The sequence below is a fragment of the Tamandua tetradactyla genome, chromosome 22, assembly GCF_023851605.1.
Source record: "Tamandua tetradactyla isolate mTamTet1 chromosome 22, mTamTet1.pri, whole genome shotgun sequence".
Taxonomy (NCBI): Eukaryota; Metazoa; Chordata; class Mammalia; order Pilosa; family Myrmecophagidae; genus Tamandua; species Tamandua tetradactyla.
The window spans coordinates 40,532,303-40,558,888 of NC_135348.1; the positions used below are offsets into that span (position 1 = coordinate 40,532,303).

Below are 26,586 nucleotides of genomic sequence, written 5' to 3' on the forward strand. Positions count from 1 at the left end.
AGAAAAGTTGAAAGAACATACAATGAGCACCTGTTTACCCTGTCACTGTTAGACTTTTCCACACTGCTCAGATTCTCTTTCTTCATACCTCCACAGACACTCCTACACACCTCTTTTGCCAAACTATTCAAAAGTAGGTTGCTGGGCGGGCCACGGTGGCTCAGCAGGCAGGGTTCTCGCCTGCCATGCTGGAGACCTGGGTTCGATTCCTGGTACCTGCCCATGCAAAAAAAAAAAAAGGTAGATTGCATTCATCATTATACTTTATCCCAGGTACTTTAATCTGCATCTCCTAAGAACAAAGACATTCTTTTATACAACCATATCACTGTTACTACAGATAGAGATAAAATAGTAGTTCAAGAATTATCATGCATTATACAGTGTAAACTCAAGTTTTCCAGTTCCAAATATGTACTTTAAGGTTATTTTTTAAAAAAAAAAAACAGGAACCAATCAATGTTTATGCACTGCCATTGGTGGTTATGTGTTTATTTAGCTCCCCATCCTAAAACTGTCCTCTGACCTCATCTGTGTGTTATTTACAACATGATATTTTTTGAGACGTCTAAGTCATGTTTTCTGGAGAACATCCCACATTCTGGATTCATGAGCTGCCTCTTCCTGAACAGATCCTGGCCCAACATTTCCATCAAGAACTGCACATGGGTTCTGTTGAGAAGCTCCCAATGCATTATATGTGGAGGCACATGGTCCCAGGCCATCTCACTCCTGGGGCTGTCAAGCTCGACCCCTTGGATATCTCTCTAAGATAAAGGTTCATTTTCCATTTTGTTTTTAACAAGTAGACTATGGGGTGATACCTGGGGGGCCTCTGACTATACTGCCTCAGCCACCTTTCAAACAATTGTTTTAGCATCCCCTGATGGTCCTTGCCTGCATCTATTACTGCATGGAAAGTGATTATTAAATGATGATTTTATAATCCTATCATTCCTTCAATACTTATTAGCTGTTATTTAAAGAAGAAAGATTTTTGAGCTCCAAATAAAGTTGAAGTCACTCAAAGAAAGAAGCAAACAATTTCATTACATTTTTAAAAAGTATTCTTATTGTGAAATATATATATACAGAAAAGTGATACACTTGTGGAGTTTACCAAGTATTATAGAGCACATTTCAAAGTATAGTATGGGCTACTGTTCCAAAATTTCAGGTATTTCTTTCTGGCTGTTCTAATATACTAGAAACTTAAAAGAAACATCTATATATTGATTCAGTAGGATCATTTGTTAAATCCTAACTTCTCTGTTACCACTCCTCCCTCTCACTTGATAATTCTCTCAGTCTTCAGGGATATTTGAGCAATGACCATTCTAACTTCTTCACGTTGAAAAAGGGGTGTTGACATTAGGGGGTAGGGGAATGCAACTGCTTGGTGTTCTGGGAAAGACTGGTACCTGTTAAGTTTTAGGGATTATCTGGCATTGGAACCATCTGGAGGGTTTAAGTTTCTGCAAAATAAACTTAATAATTAAAACTTTCATAGAGTCTTTGGTAGAGCCCTAGGTTTTCTTTAGGGTTTTCAGGGATACTATTGGTTGAGGCTTGGCATACTGTGGCAATTTGTAATATCTGGCTAAAGCTTGCATAAGAGTAACTTCCAAAATGACCTCTTGACTCTTATTTTAAATCTCTTAGCCACTGAAATCTCACTTTGTTACATTTCTTTCCCCCATTTTGGTCAAGCAGGCATTCTGAGTCCCATGATGCCAGGGCCAAGCTCATTCCTGGGAGTCATCATTACATTTTTTCAGAATCAAATAATTTACTTCTCTTAGTTCCCTAATTTAGATAAGATCTGAGCAAAATAATTATTTGCAAATTTTCAGGCTCAATTTTTTTGATTCTCTTTTTATTTTAATTTTACTGTGGTAAGATATATAGAACATAAAATGTGCCATTTTAATAATTTTTAATGGTACAATTCATTGGCATTAATTAACTTCACAGTGTTGTAAACCATCACCACTATCTCATTCTATCACTTTTTAATTATCTCAAATTATCTGTACACATTAAGCATTAACTCCCCATTCCCCTCCCTCTCTGCCAGTTCATGGTAACTTCTAATCTTTGTCTCTATGAATTCATCAAGCTGATTTTAATGATAGTTCTTACTAAGTGATTGTTTTATTTCTGGTGTCCAGAAAACAGTAAAAGTTTAGTTAAAGACATAATAATAACTCATGCCTTAATGTAATACCAGAATCTTGTGTTATAGGGTCGAATAGTACATACCTTTTGCTCATGTGTGATTATCTATATTATGTATTCCACATTCCTGTGTATTGATTTCCAAATATGGGCATCTGTTATTCTGGTATTTTTTAGGTATGTTACATTTTGGCTAAAGGTCTGTTTTTATAGAATAGCCTATACAGTATTAAGTACTTTACATACGTTATACTAGGAACCATAGTTGGAACATAGTAGATCTAAAAAATCTGATCTCCCTTCTTCCTTCCCTCTCTACCACTCCCAGACACATCACATTTGAAAAGAAAAGTTTCTTTTTTGAAGACTAATGTGTCAGCTCTAAGGTCTATTTGAGAAAATAATCTCGGAATGTTAAAAGGCATTGTGGTAGTTAGGTTCAGGTATCACCTTGGCCAGGTGAAGGTGCCTGATTCTATTGCTGTGGACATGAGCCAATGGCATGTGAGCCTCCTCTGTGGCTGATTACATCCGGTGGGCTAGGAGGCGTGCCTGCTGCAATGAATGATGTTTGATTTAATTGGCTGGTGCTTAAATGAGAGAGCTCAATGTAGCTTGGAATACTGCAGCTTAGCACTCGCAGCTCAGCCCAGGCCTTTGGAGATGCTGAAAGGAATCACCCTGGGGAAACATGTTGGAACCCAGAGGCCTGGACAGAAGGCCAGCAGAGACCATCTTGTGCCTTCCGGTGTAAGAAAGAACCTTATTGAAAGTTAGCTGCCTTTCCTCTGAAGAACTAATGAAATAAATCTCCTTTTATTAAAAACCAATCCATCTCTGGTTTGTTGCATTCTGGCAGCTAGCAAACTAGAGCAGGCATTTTATCCATTTTTGTACTTGTCTTAATTATTTGAAATTGAGGTAAACTTGTTAACTCCACATGCATATGTGAAAGTGCAAAGAGTGCATACAATCGTGTGTCACCTAACAGAGGTAAGGTTTCTGGTATACTTGCTGTTGGTTCAGGTCAAAGGTCTATATAAAAGATTAGCACAGTCTAGATGGGCCTGGGTCACTCTTTAGTATACACTGGTAGAACCTGTCTGGTAAATGATATAGAAGCAAAGGCAGTGTTCCAGGAGGTCCCAGGACTAGAAATGTCTTGGGTGATATCAGACTTTCCCATGTCACTTTTATGTTAATTTTACTAATAGTTTCCCAGACAAAATAGCTTCCTACAGCAAAGTTAATTGTCATAACAATGACAGTAATTATTTCATAAATACTTAGAATAGGTTTATCCCACTTGAAAAAGGTCTAATTTATTGTAACTAGCTTATTTACTTTGACATATTTTATTTGCGTTGTCAGTTTAACAAATTTCAACACTTTGGATTATTAAATTGATAGCATGTCAACAATAACAGAATAATTGAGCAAAAGTTTTCTACCTTTTTAAGCTATCATGTGTCTCCCAAGTTTCTATATATAATGTGATGTATAAATACAATCAAAGGAAATGCTTTAAAATATATAAGGCAGGTTTGTACATGAATTAGTGCAGCAAAAACCAAATTCATAAATTTTACCTGTATGATACCATTTTCATGACTTTGGAAGAGAGAAAAATAAAATTGTGCCACTTAATGATCTACACATAATAAAATACATTTATACTACTTTTTTCTTCTAGAGAATGGGATATTATAGAAACTGAGGAGCATTATAAGAGCCGATGGAGATCTATTAGAATTCTGTATCTTACAATGTTTCTCAGCAGTATAGGTAAGTATTAGAAATTTTACATAATTTAAAAATTCAGATAAAGTGTCATATTTTAAGCTCATTTCATTTTTTTAATAGATATAACATACAAACAGTAAAGTGCAAGAATCTTAATTTGTATGACTGAATGTATTTTAACTTAATATTGTTTCTGAAGATGTTATTAAAAAGTAAAACTTCATTTGGAAAAACATTCAAAATAGTAATATATATATAATTATTAAAATGAGGAATGAAAATAAATAGAAATTATCAATATTGTGATTGTTTTTAAATTGTGCTAAAATATATATTAAAAATTTTTCCATTACCATTTTTTTAGTATGCAATTTAGTATCAGGAATTACATTGACTGTGTTGTGCAAACATCACCACTATCTATTTCAAAACTTTTCATCACTCTAAACAGAAACTCTGTACCTATTAAGAAAAGCATACTAACTCTTCTCCCCCCATTCTCTGTTCCCCAGTCCTTAGTAGCTGCTAATCTATTTTCTATCTCCATGAATTTGTCTCTTCTAGATAGTTCGTATAAGTGGAATCATGTAATATTTGGCCTTTTGTTTCTGGCTTATTTCACTTAGCATAATGTTTTCAAAATACATCCGTGTTGTGTGCATATCAGAACTTCATTCATTCTTATGGCTGAGTAACATTCCACTATATGTTTGTATCACATTTTGTTTATCTGTTCATCTGTTGAAGGAAACTTGGGTTGTTTCCACCTTTTGGTTGTGTTGTGACTAAAGCTGCTATAAACAGTATGTGATAGTTTATATATATATATATATATATATATATATATATATGTATTTATTTATATATAAAACTTTTTATTTTGAAAGAATTTCAAACACACAGTACTGAGAACTCTCAATACCCAGATCCACCAAATTTTAACATTTGGGGACTTTTGCTATATCATTCTTTCTTTCTAGCTATCTATCATCTATTTCCGAAACATTTTAGAGTCAGTTGAATACATCATGCTCTTTGAACAGTTAATATTTCCATGTTTTTTTCCTAACAATATGGAATTCTCTTATGCAGCCACCTTAAGTACAATGATCAAATTCAAGGAATTTAACATTGATATAATACTTATAGTCTGTATTCCAATGTCCTCATATGCCCCAATAATGTCCTTTGGACATTTTCTCGTCCATTTTTAGATCCATCCCAGTATCATGATTTTTATTATGCATTTAATTGTTATTGTCTCTTTAGTCTCTTTTTTTCTTAATTGTGGAAATATATATAAACATAAAGCACATATACAGCATAAAGCAATTTCAAACAAATTTAACAATAAGAAAAGGAAGATGATTTCAAGTATAGATTTTAATTTGTGGGTTAAACATCTTACTTATTTATATACCAGCTTGTTGATAGCAAAATTGAGGATTTGATTTAAAGTATTAATTGGCTCTTTCAGTATTCCTTTAATCAAAGTCAATGTGTCAATTCAAAATATACTAAAATGAAACTGATTATTTTTAAAATAGCTTTCATAAAAGGAGTGAAGTACTGATACATGTGACAACTTGGATGTTTGCTAAGTGAAAGAAGCCAGACATAAAAGACCACAAATTATATGATTTTATTCATATGAAAGTTCAGAATAGGGAAATCTATAGTAAAACTGTTTAAGAAAATAAGATTTATAGAATTTCTGATGAGATGCACCTAACATTTAAAATTGGTAAGTAGAATTATAGTTTATCATTACAGTTTTCAGGTAATAAAGGCGAGCAGAGATAATGAATTTTCTTTTAAGGTGGTACTGTCTTGAAGTATCACTGCCCCTTTAGATGACCATTTTCCTTCTTCCTAGTCTTCTCTAGCAACAACACAGGTTAGAGGTCTAGCACTGCCTCTATAACAAAGTGTTCTTTCCTTCATTCATTTCTGCTATAAAAACCTAACAGAGCATTCAGTATTTCCATTTACATCAAAGGCATGTGAGTGAGGAGAAAAGCCCTTCTGCTTTAGTTGTATTAACTATGGTCACAGACTATAACTTTGTTATTTTCAAGCCTTTAGTGTTTCTTTTCCTTCTGATAAATAAAATTTCATTCCTTAATAAACTCTGCATTTGTGTGCACACATTCGTAGGTTCAGAATGATATTTAAAAAGCCATGCTATGGTTCACAAAACTATATCTATGTAATAGTGATGAAATTTGTATAAGTATAAATAATAGATTTCTATATTTCACAGCGTTTTCTATTGTGATAATGTCAATATGGCCATATCTTCAAAAGGTTTGTACATTTCAATTCTTTCTTGTTTTAAGTAGCTATAATAGTAATAACTTTTATGTGGTTCAGCATTTTCAAGAGAATCTGGTATTCTACAGTATAATCTATATTAGGATAATATATAAATATTCTACAGTATAATCTATATAAGTAAAGTTTATACTTTTTTTCCTATACTGGCATGGTCATAGGAACAAGATATGTAATAATTCTAGAGCATATTCTTTGCTAAAAATGTATTTCCCCTTATCAAAACTCTTTTGATTTCTATGGTATCTATATGTAGTTTATTTAACCTCAAAATTCTCAAAAGAAGGACATTATTAATGACTATTCTACTCAGAGCACAAAGGTTGAATTTTGAAAAGGTGCATTCCTTTCCAGGTATTTGAAAACTCTCCACAGATAAGTTTAGTGAGTTTATGAACTAGTCCTCTGGTGATGCAAATATAACTTTTTTTGTTAAAAACTTGTCAATTAATTTTTTCAAGGTATTTCATATTAGCTTACTATATGCCAGGCACTCTACTAAACTTTTCACATGCATCATCTTTTGATCTTTGTAACAACCTTGTGAGGTGGTTAGCATCATTCCTGTTTAACAGTTGAGGAAACTGAGGTTCAGTGAAGTTAGGTAGTTTGTTCAAGTCACTCACTTCGAGAATGACAGCATCAGACCTCTCTGATGTCAAAATCTGACTCGTAACCACGGTGCTGTGTTACCTACTTCCTTCAACATTTTATTCCTTAATTTAAGGCTATTATTTCTTTTATAATAGTAGGTTGTCAAATATTACTTACCTTAAAGGTCATCTGTGAGAAAGATAAAAGTTAAGCAAACAAGCAAAAAAAAAACCAGTGTAACTGTCTATGTAAAAGGAATTTGACACTACTCTGTACTTTCTGCTCTAAGAAACAATTATCTTTCCTTAGGTGTGTTGAGTAGGGGTGGGTTTGATTCTTTGGGAAGGCTCATATTCGTAAACTCAGATATTGAATTGAAATGATAGGTTAATACATAGGCCCAGGGAATATTGGGAATACTCATGTATGAGTTACAATAATAGCTGACATATTAATAAAAGAAAATATGAAGAAATATTAGTTATGTTCTATAGGTAACATTAATTGATTATATATTTTAGACTGACATGGTTCTATGCACTGTACAGGTACATTAGCTTAAATAATTCTCACAACAGCCCTGTGAAGTTACCCTCATTGGACAGATGAAGAATTAAAGCCTGCTGTTTGATTTCCCAGATAACTGGACTGTCAGAACCAGATACTTGGAACCTGGTTTGGGACTGTGCTTCCTCATCTTTGTATCACTATTGCCTGGCACAGTTTTTGTCACAGTAAGGGGCTCAGTTAGTTATGTTAACTGAATGAATAAGCAATAATCTGTAAGCAAATAGTTGAGGAAGCTTGAAACACCAATATTCATATCTAAGTTTCTTTAGCAAACTTTAATTGACTTCATCAATATTAACATGTTTTAGAGAAGAATGTTTTGAAATCCATTACCACACACTTTGGGATTTTCTTAGAGAAAGTTCTGCTTTTACTGAAGTGGACTAAACCAAACAGGTTTACATACAATTATATAAAAATTGCAAAAACTTCAACGGCTTCAAACACTTCCAACAGCAAATACTGTAGTACACTTCAGACTGCAGCTATAACGTAATTCAGTTCAATACTGAGTCTAACTTGGAGTTAGGCCTTACACCACAGTTTAAGGACAATCTTCTACAAGATTGCCCTTCTGGCACCAGTTGCAAATTTCAGGGGCCCAGGCCACCACACTTCTGACCACCTGGCTACAAATTTGGGGTTCTCATCATCCCCTCTGGTTCAATAATTTGGTAGAACTCGCACAATTCGCTGAAAGCACGATACATACAATTGTAGTTTTATTATAGTGAAATAAGAAGAAGCCAAAAACGAGATTAAAAGGGCAATGTCTGGGAGGGTCTCAAGCACAAGCTTCTGTGTCCTCTCTGCATGGAGTCAGGACATGTCACACTCCTGGCACAGCGATGTATATGGAAGGTCACTCTAGCTTCTAATGTCTCAAGTTTCTATGGGGTTTCATTAGGTAGGCATGATTGATGGAATCAATACCCATGTGCTGATAGAATCAGTGCCCAGAATTTGGGGAGATTGGGCTGACATGAGGTGACTCAAACCCTCTAATCACCTTGTTGGTCTTTCTGGTGTGGCCAGACCCCCACCCTGAGACTGCAGGTATAGCTGGCCCCACCCTGTCATATAGGTGTGGTCCTAGATCACCATAAGTTACAAAAAACACTCCCATTTTAGGAAATTCCAGAAATTTATCCCAGGAGCTGGGACAAAGGCTGGGCCTCTTTTTGGAGACCAAATTAATTACTATATAATCATCACACGATCTTATAAGTGGGTAAAGATCTAAAAGTCTGGTTTTACACATGAGAGAGACAGACAGACAGACAGACATAGACAGATTGACTGGCATGGAGGAGGGTTGGGTAGTATAGGATATTGCAAATCCAACTGAAGAGATCCTGGAAGACATTTCCAAATCACTAAAACCTGAACTGAGTTTTAAAGACCTGTCGAAGAAAAGGTGGGGCGAGAAAGGAGGAGGTTGGAAAGGCTTTTCCTGGCAGAAAAGAAGGAGGGAAACCTGTGTAAAAACCTGGAGGCAAAGAACTTGGCTCAATTTGGAAACTTCAATCTGTTCTATGTGGCTGAAAGAATTGGGAGGAGGGGCAACCTTGCAGAGAAATGAAGTTAAAGGAGGGGGCAAGTGGTCAGCTTGGAAACTGAATGGTCAAGAAGGTTTTCTTAATCCCATGATGCCAGGTCCTTGCTCATCACTGGAGTCCTTTCCCACATTGCCAGGGAAATTTACACCCCTGGGAGTCATATCTTACATAGGGGAAAGGGCATTGAGTTTATCTGCTGAGTTGGCTTAGAGAGGCCACAAAAGAGGTTCTCTGGAGGTGGCTTTTAGGCATAATTTTAAGTAAGCTCAGTTCTCCTTTGCAGGAATAAGTTTCAGAGGGATGAGCCCCAAGATCAAAGGCTCACCCTATTAAATTTGTTGTCCTCACTGCTTGTGAGAATATCAGGAATTCCCCAGTTGGGAAGTTGAAAATTTCCTCCCTCTCCCCACTTCCCCAGGGGGACTTTGTAAATACTTTTTTATTCTCTGCCCAAATTGCTCTGTGGTGTATGGGGGGCACAACCCTAACATGTACAAATCAAAGGCTGTCACTCCCTTTTCAAGATTCCATGTAATTATAGTGTTTGAATAAACTGACCATATAAGTTAAATGAGATAATGTGTTACACAAAATATAAATTTTGTACCAAATAAACATCCCTTCCTTTGGTCTCACACAGAAGTTGAAAATTTAAAATATAGAACATATCATCCTTTACTCTATATTCTGATTTACCTTAGTCCTAACCAGATCAGTTTCATTCATATCTCTAGTTGAAGCCTGACCACTTTTTCATCCTTTTTAACAGTTGCTGTTTAGGGGTAATGCTGACTTTCATAGCTTCGGAGCTCTAACTCTGAGTATCAGATGTCACATAAATACGTGAAATTCCCAGGAATGACCAGATTATATGCAAATAGCTCAGCATGTCAAAATTTAAAAATAACTGTTACAACTCTGAAATAGATGTGACTGTTGTAAGAGCTTACAATGTAGGAACCTTTTCAATAGGCCCGAAAAGATGATAACCCATGCTCTTGACTTCAAGTCTCCCAGATGGTATATTATAGTTAGTCCATATGAGTGAGGCATGATAATAATTGTCTTTTTGTTTCTGACATTTCATTCAACATACTGTCCTCAAGGTTCATTCACCTAGTTGCATGCCTCACAATTTTGACAGTCAATGTCTTCTGTATTTTTTAGTCATTTGCATTTAAAAAATTTTTTTTTCTTTTTTTAGTCATTTGTATTTGCTCTTGGAAAAAATGAGTATTCATATCTTTTGCCCATTTTATAATCGGATTATTTTTTCTTATGAAGTTGTATAATGTCTTTATATACACATGATGCCAAACCTTTATTCGATATGTGGTTACCAAGTATTTTCTCCCATTTAGTTGGCTGCCTCTTCACCTTTTTTTTTTGACAAACTCCTTTGGAGCACAGAAGCTTTTTTTTTTTTTCACGTGGGCAGGCACCAGGAAATGAACCTGGGTCTCCGGCATGGCAGGCGAGAACTCTGCCACTGAGCCACTGTTGTCCGCCCCAAAGCACAGAAGCTTTTGATTCCTAGGAGTTCCCATTTGTCTATTTTTTCTTTTGTAGCTTGTGCTTTCGGTGTGAAATTCAGGAAGCTACCTCCAGTCTCTAGGTCTGGAAGATGTGTCTCTGTATTTTATTCTAGGAGTTTTATGGTACTGGCTCTTATATTTAGGTTTTTGATCTATTTTGAGTTAATTCCTATAAAGTATATAAGACATGGGCCCTCTTTCATTATTTCGCTATTGATATCCAGTTCTCCCAAGTCCTTTTATTGGAAAGACTATTCTGTCCCAATTCAGTGGATTGGGGGGCCTTGTTGGAGATTGATTGACCATAGATTTGATGGTCAGTCTCTGCACTCTCAATTTGGTTCCATTGATCAATACTTCTATTTTATGTAGGATGGTTATTATTTAAAAAGGAAAATAAGAAGTGTTGGTGAGGTTGTGGAGAAATAGGGACCCTGAGTATTGTTGATGGGAATGTAAAATGATGCAGTCACTGTGGAAAACAGTTTGGCAGTTCCTTAGAAAGTTAAAAATAGAATTGCCGTATGTCCTGGCAATTCCACTCATAGATGGATACCTAAAACAATTGAAAGCAGGAATCCACATATTTGTTCATCATGGCATTATTCCAATAGCCTAAATTTTGAAAGTATCCCAAATTTCCATCAACAGATGAATGGGTAAACAAAATGTGGTAAATCCATGCAATAGAATATTATTGAGCTCTAAAAAGAAGTGACGTGCTGGTACGTGCCACAATATGGATGAACGTTGAGGACATGTTGAATGAAAAGAGCCAGATATGAAAGAAAAATAGTGCACGATTTTTTAATAAGGAATCTGTAGAATAAGCAAATTCATAGAGCCAGAAAGCAGAGTTGTGATTACCAAGTTTGAGGGGATGGAAGAATCGGGAGCTATTGCTAAGGGGATAAAGGGAATTGGTTTGGAATGATGAAAACTGTCTGGAAATAGTGATGAGAGTTACACAGTATTGTTAATGTACTTAATGTCAAAGAATTGTACACATAAAAAGGTTGAAATTATTTTTATATTATGTTTGTGTTACATAATTAAAAGTAAATCAATTCTTAAAAAAAAATGAAAACTAGAATGCATAAAATGAAAAATATTTTTAAGGCTAGAACTTTAAATATGATGTAGCATTAAACTATTCACTCTCATTTATCATCCCCCCCATAAATAAAAATTTACCTAAATGTTTCCACTTTAAACTATTCTAAAAGATCTTCAGGAATAAAAGGTCATAGGTTTCTTTATTAAGTTACATTAAGTTGTTAATAAGTTGTTCTGCTGCTTACCTATATTGGTTTAAGCTCATTTCCTAAAATTAATGGTTCTTAATTTTCCAAACCACTGTATAGCCTACCCTATTTTAAAACAAAAATCTGTTGGTTTATTCCAAAGTTCCTTTTCTAGGCTAACATTTTCTATTTTTCTGAAAATATTTTATTTTCTGAATTTTAATCATTTGATTGTTCCTTCAGTGTTAATCATGATATGTAATCCCTCTTTGACTGGTAGAATACTGAATTGTCTATGTGGAAAGGAAGATTTAGTAGCTAGTTTGATGAGAGGATGGTCTTTCAGCTTCTGTGTTTTTATTATCTTTACTTTAAGCGTTTGACTACTGTGCCCACTTTAAAAAAAATAAATTTGCAAATGCTAATAACTGTTTACCTTATGGGGTAGCCTTAGTCTAACTAATTACGTTTACTTTTTAAGAGTTAAAGAATGGCTATTTGTTTATTGTGCTATTGAATATATAATATGTGTGTGTGTGAGACAGAGATTTTCTTTTTAACAAGGTTTTATAAACCAGGAATTTCTATAATCATTCTAATCATTTTAAAAGATTAGGCCTCCCAAGCATTTTTTCCTTGTGTGCAATGAATTATTAGCACATTTAATTATAAAGTCAGAAATGCAAATCCATTACTATGAGTAATAGTGCTACAAAAACTGTATGTTAGAATTGTTTTTTTTTCTTAATAAGAAATGTTATATGGACATGCATTTGTATTTAGATTTTAAAGTTTACTTTCCTAGAATAACAATTCTTAAAGCATTGTGCTTTCTCCTCCAGATTGATCAGACAGCCGATGCAAGTTTTTTGGGCTGGGTTATTGCTTCGTTTAGTCTTGGCCAGATGGTGGCTTCACCTATATTTGGATTATGGTCTAATTATAGACCAAGAAAAGAACCTCTTATTGTCTCCATCTTCATTTCGGTGGCAGCCAACTGCCTCTATGCATATGTCCACATCCCATCTTCTCATAATAAATACTACATGTTGGTTGCTCGTGGATTGGTGGGATTTGGAGCAGGTAATATATATATATGTGATTGTATGTATTTAGTTGTATCAAATTCACACTCAACCATGATTTTTAAGACCCTCTATCATGTGACTTCACCCCTACTCCTCAACCTCGTATCTACAGTATAAAAAACAGGTTTCTCATTGGAATCAGACAGATATCTTTCCTATCATTTTGCCTTTGTTCTTGATTTTTCTATTACTTAGAGTGCCTTTTTTTCTTTTTCTGTCCTTCTGTCATGCCTTTAGTTTCAGTTCAACTTCCACCTCTTCCTTCAAGCATTCTCAGGCTACCCTGCCCTTTCACACATATTTTCCTTTTCTGACATGTCTCTGACATTTGCCTATGTACTGTCTTGCACTGTATGTTTCCATCATTACTCACTGACCAAATAGTACACTATTTGCAACTAGAGACAATTAATGACACTACCTAATGCTCTGTGGCCCTTAGGAGTCTCTTGAACATAATAAATACTCAGTGCATATTTTGAGTTTAATTGTTAGTGGGTTTTTGTTTGTTTGTTTCTGATACTACAGTTCTATGCATAGAATTTGTGACACCTTTCTTTTAAAAACAATTGTGTGCAATTCATTCAATTCTCAGTATTTAATGTTGAAAAAGTTTTATATTCCTATAATGCCATCTTTTCATTTCATCCAAATCATGAGCTGTGCCATTATTACTAAAGCAATTTATACCACTAATTAATACATTTGCTCAATTAAAATATCTTAAGTGTTTTGCATGTTCATAAAGATGAAGCAATGACTATACTGCTGAACAACATTTCTTCTTCCATATAAACCCAAATTGAGTTGAATTTTATAAACTGAAGGATATTTTCTTTTCCTTTGAATTGTTGTATCTTTTCTTAGGAAATGTAGCCGTTGTTAGATCATATATTGCTGGTGCTACTTCCCTTCAGGAAAGAACAAGTGCCATGGCAAACACAAGTGCATGCCAAGCATTAGGTTTTATTCTAGGTCCAGGTAGGTGTTCTTCACTTTTCGTTACTGAAATTTGAATTGGGAAAACTTTTGAGATTCAAACATTAAATGAAATCCAATTATTAAATCTTGTAGCTGAAGGGAAAGAGAGGGCTATTAAAAATTTATCTGCAGCAGGGCCAGGCTGTTATATGTCTTAACTCATTTAGCCTTGATAATAGTCCTCTGGATTAAGTAGTATTTGTCCCAATTTACAAATGAGTACACCAACCCATACAAAACTTAAGTAAATTGTTCAGAGTCACCCAGATAGTGAATTGGAAAGCTGAGGTTCAAACCTAAGCCTCTTTGACTCCGAAGTTCTGTCAGTCATTTAGCTTGCCTGTTCTGTCAGTCATTTAGCTTGCCAGTTCTATGGTCACTTTCTTTTTTTGTGCTTACTAGAAACACAGTTCTTTACACTGGACTTAAAGAAAGTTATAAGAGGTTTTTTACCTTTGCCCTTTGCCCTTTGCCCATATCTTTTAAGACTTTTCTAACGTTGAAGAAAATTAAAGAGTCCAAAAAAGGTCTCTTTCCTCTTCCAAATCCTCTGTCCTTTTGCTGGGTATTAAAAATGTTAATGAGACTTAATACTTCCCAAAGACCAATTAACTTTCTGCTAAATGAGTAGGGAAATTAATAAATTTTTATGCTTGGAATTGACATTGAAAAACTAGACATAATCATTATAACTGGTCCATGCTTTGAATAGTACAGTTATGGATCCAGCTCAGCTTATTTCCTCATTAAACCTCCCCAGTTTCCATTTCTCCCTTCTATTCAATCAAGAAAGGACTCGAAGACCCAGCACAAATGTAGACAAATTGAACCTTGCTGCCATATTGTAAAATACAATGAGGGCACGGTCTAAGTTTTTTTCATTTACCACTCTGCCTGCCAGTACCTAGCATAGTACCTGGTATAGATTTAAGTTCACAGTAAATTTTTTGACCATCTATAAAACAAACATTGTCTTACTTAAATATTTTATATAAACAAGTGTAGGCTGAAGAAATTAAATTGCTTTTCCAATAATAATAACCACATCAGCAAACAGTAACATTTAATGAGTGCTTACTGTGTGCTAGTACTGTTCAAACAGCTTTCAGTGCAATATATTACTTAAACGTCATCCTAAGGTTATATACAAATTATTGGCAGAGCCATATATAGAATCTAAGTCAGGAGAGCATAGTAGTACTTTTCTAATCTGAGTTTTATTACAGATCCAAATTAAAAATTTTAGACATATAATTTAGGTAACAAATAAATAATATTAAGAATATTGGGAAATGTGACATTTTCTTTCTTATAATGAAATTTTAAAAATTTTTCTAATTGATTTATGGAAGAAATTATATAATTTAAATATCTATAGAGATTATTTTTTTAAAGAAAATACCAACAAGTTACTTTGTATATAATCTGTTCTGAATTGTGCATAGATCACTGTTTCTCAATTTTTTTTTTCCTAAGGATCCTTTTTAGACATTTTTTTCATAATCATACCACCCAATGAAATTTTAGTACCACAGATGTACCGTGTGTCTTTCATATAATATATGTATATATATACTTGTTCTTTATACATAAATAATGTTAATAGTTTTTCATCCTCCCTCCCCAAGAACTGATTGTTTTCCCTTTAGGGCAGTGTTGCCCCTGTTGAGAATGCATGATGTAAATGGTTGATTCTGTATGTTCCTTCCAATACTATGGTAAATACCTTTCACATTTTTTTAGCTCCTGCCTCGTGTATGTAATTTATCTGTATATATTTTATTTTGATAAGTTTTTCAGACTTGTTTTGCACTTATTGGAGAAAATGGTGTGACATGGGATGCTATTGATCTTCAAATAAACATGTATACCGCACCAGTTTTACTTGCTGCCTTCCTGGGAGTTTTAAATATTATTCTGATCCTTACTATATTAAGGTAATTAGTATAAATGATAAAATTACCTTTGTAGATTATGAAATTAAGTGTACATTATCATTTTTGAAGGATAATTATCCCTGTGATGACGTCTTTACTTGGTTTTTGATAGCTGTACTTGTGTTCCTATTTTTAAATTAGTGCATGTTTTATTTGCAAGTAAAATTATAAAAAACCTGATAAATGGGAACAGATTATGAAGGTCTTTAACAATTCAAAGTTTGGGCTTGATTTAGTAACTTCTAAACTCTAGGTGTATAAGTATGGGAATGACATGAAAGCAGCATTTTAAGTAGGTTAATGGGTTACTATCAGTTTTAAATAAAAACTACTTGTAATGTACACCTCTTAGCTTTATACAGTAGATGAAATTTTCAAAACTGATAGAATTTCTTACTTTATATTTCTTTATAGTGTTTCCAAGAGTCCAGAATTTTTAAAATTACTGGAAATCTTCAAATACAGATTAAGGTTGATTATGTATGCTTTTGGATGATCTGAATGATGAGAAATCTGATTTCTCATTTTATATGATAATTATAACTTTTATATTATATCTCATTGGTAATAATTTCATTACTCAGAAGCCAGTAAAAGAAACTATATTAGCATGGGAAAAAATAGAATGTTCAAAATAAATTTAGACCATTTTTTATAATACTCAGCCTCCCATAAATATAATGTTTATACACAAATGGATTTATAAAAATTACTTATGTTGATATACATTAAGTATAACATGGAAATACTGGATCCCTGAAAATAATAAGTAATGGGAAAGCAATAGTGTTAATATGACTTACAGTTAAATGTTTTCATTTGTCTCTTTTTAAGAGAACATCGCGTGGATGACTCAGGACGACAGTGTAAAAACATTAATTTTGAAGAAGGTACTATTAACCTGTTTAACCGAATTACTACAACATTATTAAGGTGTCTAATGATTTTGTTTGGCATTTTGTTAGTTAGCACTTGGGTTTTGCTTTTGAGGAAAATGTGATGGGTAATTGGGAAAGATCTTCAGTGCTATATTACCTAAATTAATTTTTTTTAAAAAGGCAAACCCATATTATTTTTTTGATGTCCATGATTGGCAAGGTTAAAAACATTGCTAAAAATCACCATGTTCTATTTTCAAAGAGCCAACATCTTAAAACCCTGGAAACCTTTGAAATGCTTTCAGTAACTTTGCTATCAAATATGTCTTTGTGTTTTAAGTGATTCTTTGTTCCTTAATCATGGGAATATGTATGGTTTCTCTTTTGTATTTTAGTTATTTTGGTATTCTTTGCTAATGAACATTTTTATTCTTTAAATCTTTCTCTGACTCATAAATAAGTACCCAATTTGATAAATAAATATATTTTACCAAATAAATCCTTACTTATGTACTAATTACAGCCACCCTTAGGAGAGGATCCCCCCAAACAAAATAATGCAACTCAATTCTTGTCTTTCAGAAGGTTATATAGTTGTGGAAATCAGTATTATTTTACTAAGCACCTTCGAAGCCATTTTATTTAGTCCTCCTCTCAAAAAATAGTGAAGGTAGTGCTAAATGTAACATAGTGGGGTGGAGGGCAGAGTGGTGAGGTGCTATAGACAGTTTTTGAACAGAGGAAAGGCATGACGATGGAAAGATTGAATTGAAGACTAATGTTCATGTATAATGGCCTCAATTAGGGCAGAACTGAGGAAGGAGAAGGGATATAAGGTGCTTTTGAAAGGAAAAATCAAGATTCTTGACAGATGAGATAGGAGATATTAAGGATTGGAGTCGTCGAACATGTCTACCAGGTTCTGGTTTTAGATAATTGGAAGAATGGTAAATAACAAGAATTTAGGAAGGGAGCCTGCCTTAAAAGAAAAGGTGATTTCTGTTTGGCTTAAGCTGACTATATTACTGCACAAAGGTAACCAAAAATCCCAGAGGCATTTGTAATTTTTACAGTAAAGATCAGAACTAGAGATAAAAATTAGGGAGTTACTCAGTGAAGTTTTCTAGGTCAGAGTGCTAAAGACAAAAAGTATTGGTTGGGATAGAGAGAGGAGGCCTGGGGGCATAAATGAAATCAGAAGGAAAGATAGGCAATAAAGACTGAGATGGTATAATCTAGGAATGCCTAGAGTGTGTAACAATAATAACGAAATGTACAAATTTAAAAATGTTTTTGCATGAGGAAGAAAAAAGGAATGTCAATACTGCAGGGTATTAAAAATAGATGGTAATTCATATTTTAGAATTTTTTTTAAAAAGTATTTGTTGGCAATACCTGCAGGTAAGAGGTAAAAGAAAAAATAGAGCTAGAGAGGTATACTGGACTACAATTACCAGGATATAGGAGAACCAGAGTCATGTTACAGTGCTAAAGCCAGGCTCTAGGAATAAATACACTGGCAGGTTAGATGATATAGGCAGGTCTAAAAAAATGAGGCTGTTGAAAGGCTAATGGATATGGTGAAGAGGCCATCAGTGACTTGGACAGCACTGAATAATGTGACTCAGTGCCAACTGGATGAGGTTTAGATTAGAATGGGTATGAAGAATGAAACCACATATTTAAAATGACAGTTATTTGGACTGTACATCCTTAGTGGCTTATGTTCTAATGATAAAAATGAGTAACAAAGGAATTTAAAACTTCATTTAGTATTCTTGTGTTTAGTGTAATGTTGATATTGTTATTTTGGAAATATTTATTTATTTATTATTTATCAGGGTAAAAGAAATAAGTCATTATGTTAATAGATTGGGAACCTATCTAGTATAAGAGAAAAGAATCAAATATAAAATGAAAACTTAAACTCTATAATGTTAAATTCGAAATGAAAATAAGTACATGTTTATGATTTTTATCTTTTTAAAAACATGTTTCCCAGCTCTGACCATTGAAAAATTTTAGAAGCATTGAAAACTAGTAACAACAATAACACTAATACACATTGTAGTGATTTCCTACTGAAGCACAGCACCTTGGAGAAATGGCTTATTTCAGTTCTGAGGCAGTAATATACAAAGATGATCTTGGTATATGCTATGTCATAATCCAAGAAAGACATTAAACTAAAATGAAGTTGTGTTGAAAGAATAGAAAGCGGTTGCAGAGGTTGTCACTAGCCAAGGATGGGACTATTTGAATATTAAAAAGAGGAATGACTACAACTGATGGAAATACTTTGAACATATAATCTGAGTCAGAAAATATGCTCTTAAAAAAAGAACAAACAAAAACAAATTTTAAAAACCTTTTTGGTTGCCATTGGTTGTTGCTAGGGTACTTATTGTTCTGAAAATCAATTTAGACAAAGGGGAATTATCAAGCATTTTTTTGCTGCCTTTCCTATATGAGTTATATGACAGGGTAACCAAAGAGTCGAAGTGGTAAAATCCTTTTTTTTTTTTTTTTTGGTGCATAATCTGGGAATCGAACCCAGGTCTCCCACGTGGAAGGCAAGCATTCTACCACTGAACCACCCGTGCGCTCTGAAAATTATTTTTTTTATAGTATTCCAGCTAACAACTGCAAAAACAATCATTAGAAAATCATTTTATAATTTCTAATGAAATAATGGAACTAGTCTACCTATTATCATTGGATGGGAAATAATTTAGTGAAAGGTTGATAGAAAACTTTATAACGGACGGATCGGCTTGCCAATACCTGAACCCCTTGATCAAACTGAACATGATTTAAAGTGGTGAGCCAGACGTTATATGGTCCTTTTATATGATGCAATAGGAAATACACAGGACCATGTGGGAAGTATCCATGCCCCAAACACTGATCCTTAATCTACTCAAACCTTTAGATCTAATTTTTAGTTTTCAACATATATGCAGAATAGGGGGAAAAGTTAAGTGGTACCATGAAGAACTAAGGCTCACTCTGCAGTACTAGTGATCTAGTTTATTTAAGGACATGAAATAAAGTGGGGAAAAGGGGACTGTTATCAATTATAAAAGAGAAATGTGCTGAATGGATATTTTAATATTAATTCAAATAACACTGTGGAAAGGCATTTTTGAGATGGTGGGAAATTTGAATATGGACTAGGTTTCAGGTGACATTAGGGAATTGTTCATTTGTTAAGTGTGATAATGTTATTGTGGTTATGTAAGAAAATGTCATTATTTAGAGATACATTTTAAAGGATTTCAAATGGTTTATATAAGAAAAGATTTATATAAGAGATTTAATTTTAAAATTTTGCAGCTGCAGAAAGAAAGAAAAATGGGCAGATAAGTCATTGATAACTGTTGAATCTGAGAGAGGGGTATATGAAGATACATTTGAAAAGCTTCAAAATGGAAAGTTAAAAGAAAACGGAATGAGTGGTAAGGAAGTACCAGTAGTGGGTAAAGACTACTTTTCTTAAAGGTGAGAAATAGATGTTAACTTAAAGGAACAAGCAAGTAAAAGGAATGAGCAAGTAAAGAATGGTAGAGTTTGAGGTACTAACAAAGGTGAGATATGTAAGAAGCAAAATCTTTCAAAAGTTGAGAGGGGATAACAATATAAATCTTAAATTTAAACATGCTTAAGAATCGCTGGGGGACCTTGTTAATTGCAGCTTCAGTTTCAGTTGGTCTGGGATGAAGCTTTCTTTGGATTGCCAGATGAAATACAAGATGCTCACTTAAATTTGAATAAATTTGTCCAAGTAGACCCCACCCAGTTAAATTTGAATTTCAGTAATCAATGAATAGTTTTTTAGTATAAGTATGTTCTAAATATTGCCTGGGATAGGCAATATTAAGGGCTTATCCTACTTTCTTGGTAGTCCCTAATGTCTGAGAGAGTACCAGGGGTTTCCCATATGGGCAAATTTAATATTTCCATATTTTTTCTCCCATCCCACAAGGGCCTCTACCAATACTTTTTCATCATCAGCCTACCATTTTCTGGGATGTCTCCAGACATTACATGAAGCAGTGCAGAATTACAAGGCCTTGTTCCCATTCTGGGCTCCATGTGTTTGGGTTGTTTTAATGAACTATCCAGATAGGTTGACTAGATTGTGTGTTTCAGAAAATTTAGGGTCTAGACATAATAAACCTCTCTGCCTTTGGTCTCATACAGTAAGTGAAGCTCTAGAGTACATATACTATCATCTTTTGCCCTGTATTCTGTGTTCTGATTTACCTTAGTCCCAGTTGGTTGGTTTTTTAAAAACTCAGATCTTATTTGGGTTTATTCTTTGCATTTGTTTCTTTTATCTCTTTGGTTTCTTTTAATCTAGAAAAGTATTTTCTTGACATTAACTTTTTGGTTGTCTTTAGAGTGTCCCACATTTTCTCTGATTGTTGCTTCACGGTATTCTTTAACCTGTTCCTCTATTCCCTGTATTTTCTCTAACCTGGAATTAGGTCTCTATATTTTATCAGAGTCAGGTTAAACATTGTTGGCAAGAACACTTTCTAGGTTTTGCTGTATATATCCTTTTGCAGAAGGCATATGAAGTCATGTTGACACCATTACTACTGATGCTGAATTAGGTCACCTGGATAAGGTGGTGATGTACATACCTCTCCAGTGTAAGGCTGTGTTCCCCTTTGCAATAAGCATGGAAAGCTGAGGGGAGATACTTTAGCATCATGCAAATAGCAAACTTCACTTTATGGTTTTAGCATCTATTGATGACTGTCCTTGAATCTGTTGTTCCATTGGGTGTAGCAAGTTGTGATTTTTCTGATTCTGTCAGTTCTTACATATTTATGAACTGGCATTCTTCTATAAAGAGTTGCCTCTTGGAGGTGAACTACAGTTCTTCCTAGAATGTGAGGGTAAATTCTTTTTTTAAAAAAATATTTTTATTGAGATATCTTCACGCACCGTGCAGCTCATCAGAAGTATACAAGAATATTATCACATAATTATGTATTCATCACCATGATCATTTTAGAACATTTGCATTACTCCAGAAAGAGAAATAAAAAAAAAGAAAAACATATGTACCATACCCCTTACCCCTCCCTCTCACTGACCATAAGTATTGCAATCTACCCATTTTTTAAAACCCCTTATCCACCCCATTATTTATTTATTTATTTATTTATTTATTTTTGTCCTTATTTTTTTTACTCATCTGTGGAAGGGTGAATGCTTAAATGTTTCCTTTTTACTATCAATTTTCAGAGTAAGAAGTTGATGTAATGATAAAAACCTTTTAAATGAAATTCCTCTATTTGTGAGTCTTCTGATACTGGGAATACACAAACTTATTTTTGACTGCCTTGAAATTGGTAATACTTGCACTCTAAAACAATTTTTTAAAATCTCCCAACCTGTTTAACTGTACTTCTTTTGCCTCCAATGGGGTGTCTATTTAAATTAAGCTGATGAATTCAGATCATCAAACTATCCTTTGATGGTTTAATAAATAGAAAATTTAATTTAAAAATTCTCCTTAAAGTACATATGAGGATTGTAAAGAATATACATTTGGGCTTTATAAAATAACATGAATGTATTTTTCTACCACTTGTTTTTCTTTCCTCTATAGATAGTTAAGTATTTGATACAAGTGCAACCCAAACAATGGAGCATAGATTCATTATAACTATGCAACTAATGCGGGAGACCTGGGTTCAATTCCTGGACCTGTGTGCACCACCAAAAAAACCCCACAAAAAACCAAAAGTACAGTTTTGATAGTTAATCAAATGGTATTTAAGATACTGTTTAATATTTAGAATTCAAGTAACTCTGATATCTATATTTATATATATTTTTTCTTCCTTTAATTTTACATTGGTTTGTGAAACATTCTACAAACAGGCTTTATAACGATTACTTAGACTTTTTTTTCAATATACCTGTGGATAAGGTAAGATATCCATTTTAAGTTGTTAAGATTTCCATATGTTAATTGTAAAAATATTTATATATTCATATTTTCCTGAAATCGGAAAAGTATTTCATTAACATAGGTCATTACTATAGCAATGCAAGTATTTGTAATAACTTTCAATTTGATATTTTGAGAACATTCATAGTTTTGACAGCTGATTAAATGGTATCTAAGTTAGTGTTTAATACTTTCTTTAACAACATTGCTATCTGAATATATAGATTTTTTCCTTGTTGCCTTAATTTAAAAAAAAAAATTTTATTAATTAAAAAAATTACAAGAAAACAAACATTCCTAACACATACACTCAGCAATTCACAATATCATCACATAGTTGCATATTCATCATCATGATCATTTCTCAGAACATTAGCATCAATTCAGAAAAAGAAATAAAAACACAACAGAAAAATATAACAAACAGAAAAAAAAATTTTACAGACCCCTTACTGATCCCTTTCATTGATCACTAGCATTTCAAACTAAATCTATTTTAACATTTGTTCCCCCTATTATTTATTTTTATTCCATATATTCCTCTCATCTGTTGACAAGGTAGATAAAAGGAGCATCAGACACAAGGTTTTCACAATCACACAGTCACATTGTGAAAGCTATATCATTATACAATCATCATCAAGAAACATGGCTACTGGAACACAGCTCTACATTTTGAGGCAGTTCCCTCCAGCCTCTCCATTACATCTTGGATAACAAGGTGATATCTACTTAATGCATAAGAATAACCTCCAGGATAACCTCTCGACTCTGTTTGGAATCTCTCAGCATTGACACTTGGTCTCATTTCACTCTTCCCCCTTTTGGTCGAGAAGGTTTTCTCAATCCCTTGATGCTGGGTCTCAGCTCATTCTAGAGTTTTTCTCAATCCCTTGATGCTGAATCTCAGCTCATTCTGGGATTTCTGTCCCACACTGCCAGGAAGAGCCACACCCCTGGGAGTCATGTCCCACGTAGACAGGGGGAGGGTGGTGAGTATGCTTGCTGTGTTGGCTGGAGAGAGAGGCCACATCTGAGCAACAAAAGAGGTTCTCTTGGGTGTGACTCTAAGGCTTAATTTTAAGTAGGCTTGACCTATCCGCTGTGGGGTTAAGTTTCGTATGAACAAACCCCAAGACTGGGGGCTCAGCCTATAGCTTTGGTTGTCCCCACTGCTTGTGAGAATATCAAGAATTCAACTTGGGGAAGTTGAGTTTTCCCCCATTCTCACCATTCCACGAAGGGGACTTTGCAAATACTTTTCCACTCACTGATCAAATCACTCTGGGATTCATCAGGACATCACCTAGACAAACCAACAAAATCTCATGTCCTATACGAAGTTCCATGTACTTAAGGTGTTCAATCGACTATCTACATAAGTTATATTAGGAGATTCACTAGTCAAAATATAGATTTGTACCAAATAAACATTTTTTGCTTTAGTCTCACACATTAGTTGAAATTTTAAAATATTAAGTACCATCTATTTTCAGCACACTGCAGTAATGACATTCTTTTGTTCTTCATGCAAAAGCATTTTTTTAATTTTTACATTTAGTCACTATCATTATACACTCTAGGCATTCTTAGATTACACCATCTCAATCTTTATCATCTATCTTTCTTTGTGATTTCATTTATGTCCCAGCCCTCCTCCCTCTATCATTCTCATATGCAGCTTTGTTCAGTGTTTTAACATAATTGTATTACAGTTAGGTAATATTGTGCTGTCCATTTCTGAGTTTTTATATTCAGTCCTGTGGCACAATCTGTATCCCTTCAGCTCCAATTACCCAATATCTTACCCTATTTCTATCTCCTGATGGTCTCTGTTACCAAGGAAATATTCACTAATGTCAGTTCATATCAGTGAGACCATACAGTATTTTTCCTTTTGTTTCTGGGTAATCACACTCAGCATAATGTCCTTAAGGTCCATTCATGTTGTTACATACTTCATAACTTTATTCTGTCTTACAGCTGCATAATATTCCATCTTATGTAAATGTCACAGTTTGTTTAGCCAACTGTCTGTTGATGGACATTTTGGTTGTTTCCATCTCTTGGTAATTATTAATAATGCTGCTCTAAACATTGGTGTGTAAATGTCCATTTGTGTCCTTGGCCTCGTGTCCTTTGAGTAGAGACAGCATATAGATGGGTCCTGTTTTTTAATCCATTCTGCCAGACTATGTCTTTTGATTGGAGAGTTTAATCCATTAACATTCAGTGTTATTACTGCATGGGTAGTACTTTCTTCTACTATTTTGCCTTCTGGATTTCATATGTCATATCTGATTTTCCTTCTTTTCACCTTTACTCATAGTCTTCCTTTCTACACTCTTCTCCACACCTCTCTCTTCTGTCTTCGTATCTGTCTCTAGTGTTCCCTTTAGTATTTCTTGCAGAGCTGGTCTCTTGGTCACAAATTCTCTCAGTGATTTTTTTGTCTGAAAATGTTTTAATTTCTCCCTCATTTTTGAAGGACAATTTTGCTGGATATAGAATTCTTGGTTGGCAGTTTTTTTCTTTTAATAATTTAAATATATTATCCCACTGTCTTCTCACCTCCAGGTTTCTGCTGAGAGATCTGCGCATAGTCTTATTGGGCTTCCCTTGTATGTGATGGATTGCTTTTCTCTTGCTGCTTTCAAGATCCTCTCTTTCTCTTTGACATCTGACGTTCTGATTATTAAATGTCTTGGAGTATGTCTATTTGGATCTGTTTTCTTTGTGGTACATTGCACTTCTTGGATATGTAATTTTAAGTCTTTCATAAGAGTTGGGAAATTTTCAGTGATAATTTCCTCCATTAGTTTTTCTCCTCCTTTTCCCTTCTCTTCTCCTTCTGGGACACCCACAGCACGTATATTTGTGCACTTCATATTGTCTTTCAATTCCCTGAGTCCCTGCTCATATTTTTCCATTTTTTTCCCTATAGTTTCTGTTTCTTGTCGGATTTCAGATGTTCTGTCCTCCAGTTCAGAAATCCTACGTTCTGTCTCTCGAAATCTACCATTGTAGGTTTCCATTGTTTTTTTCATCTCTTCTACTGTGTCTTTTATTCCCATAAGTTCTGCGATTTGTTTTCAGACTTTCAGTTTCTTCTTTTTGTTCTTTCCTTGCCTTCTTTATATCCTCCCTCAGTTCATCGATTTGGTTTTTGATGAGGTTTTCCATGTCTGTTCGTACATTCTGAATTAATTGTTTCAGCTCCTGTATGTCATTTGAATTGTTGGTTTGTTCCTTTGACTGGGCCATATCTTCAATTTTCCTAGTGTGATTTGTTATTTTTTGCTGGTGTCTAGGCATTTAATTACCTTAATTAGTTTATTCTGGAGATTGCTTTCACTTCTTTTATCTAGGGTTTTCTTGCTGGATGAATTTGTTGTCTGTCTGTTCTTTGACATTCCGTTCAGCTTTATCTGGACCTTTAGCTTAAGTTTTGTTTAACAGAGGAGAATTTTTCAGTTCTTGTTTTCTTGTTTCTTGCCCTGCTTGGGTGGTGCCTTTCCCCCACACACACTTAGGAGGGTCTACTTAGATACTTAGAAAATCTGGCACCCAGCCAGATTTTCCTAGACCAAACTGGCCTCTTATCAGGAGGAAAGAGTCAACTGTGTCGGTTTTCCCTGAGGGTGAGACCCAGCAGGTTGAAAGACTTTCCTGTGAAGTCTCTGGACACTGTTTTTCTTGTCCTGCCCAGTATGTGGCACTGGTCTGACTGCAAGTCCCACCAGCATAAGATGATGCAGTACCTTTAACTTTCGCAGACTCTCCCTGCTGGGGGTGTAGTGGAGACAGAGGAGAGGTTGTAGGCTGGTTTTAATGGCTTCAAATTCCTAAGCCCTGGTGTCTGAATTCCTTGATGGAGGAATTCCACCTGGGTGGGGCTTCACCCCTTCCCTGGGGAAGGCACAAGCTCCAGATAAGCCCCCAAAAGAGCTCACTTCCGCCTATGCCTGGGGCAG

General features: G+C 34.4%; 1 protein-coding gene across 2 annotated transcripts in view; it reads left to right on the forward strand.

Moving 5' to 3' along the window:
• The window catches only part of MFSD8 (major facilitator superfamily domain containing 8), a 64,194-nt gene that overhangs the window by 16,886 nt on the left and 20,722 nt on the right, over positions 1-26,586 (forward strand). Inside the window, exons 2-7 of one of the 2 annotated variants that reach the window (XM_077140070.1) lie at positions 3,872-3,963; positions 6,185-6,228; positions 12,600-12,840; positions 13,713-13,826; positions 15,619-15,763; positions 16,598-16,653. In XM_077140070.1, the coding sequence (XP_076996185.1) occupies positions 3,872-3,963; positions 6,185-6,228; positions 12,600-12,840; positions 13,713-13,826; positions 15,619-15,763; positions 16,598-16,653 (692 nt within the window). The remainder of the gene's footprint in view (positions 1-3,871; positions 3,964-6,184; positions 6,229-12,599; positions 12,841-13,712; positions 13,827-15,618; positions 15,764-16,597; positions 16,654-26,586) is intronic. The other variant, XM_077140071.1, reaches the window with a different exon arrangement.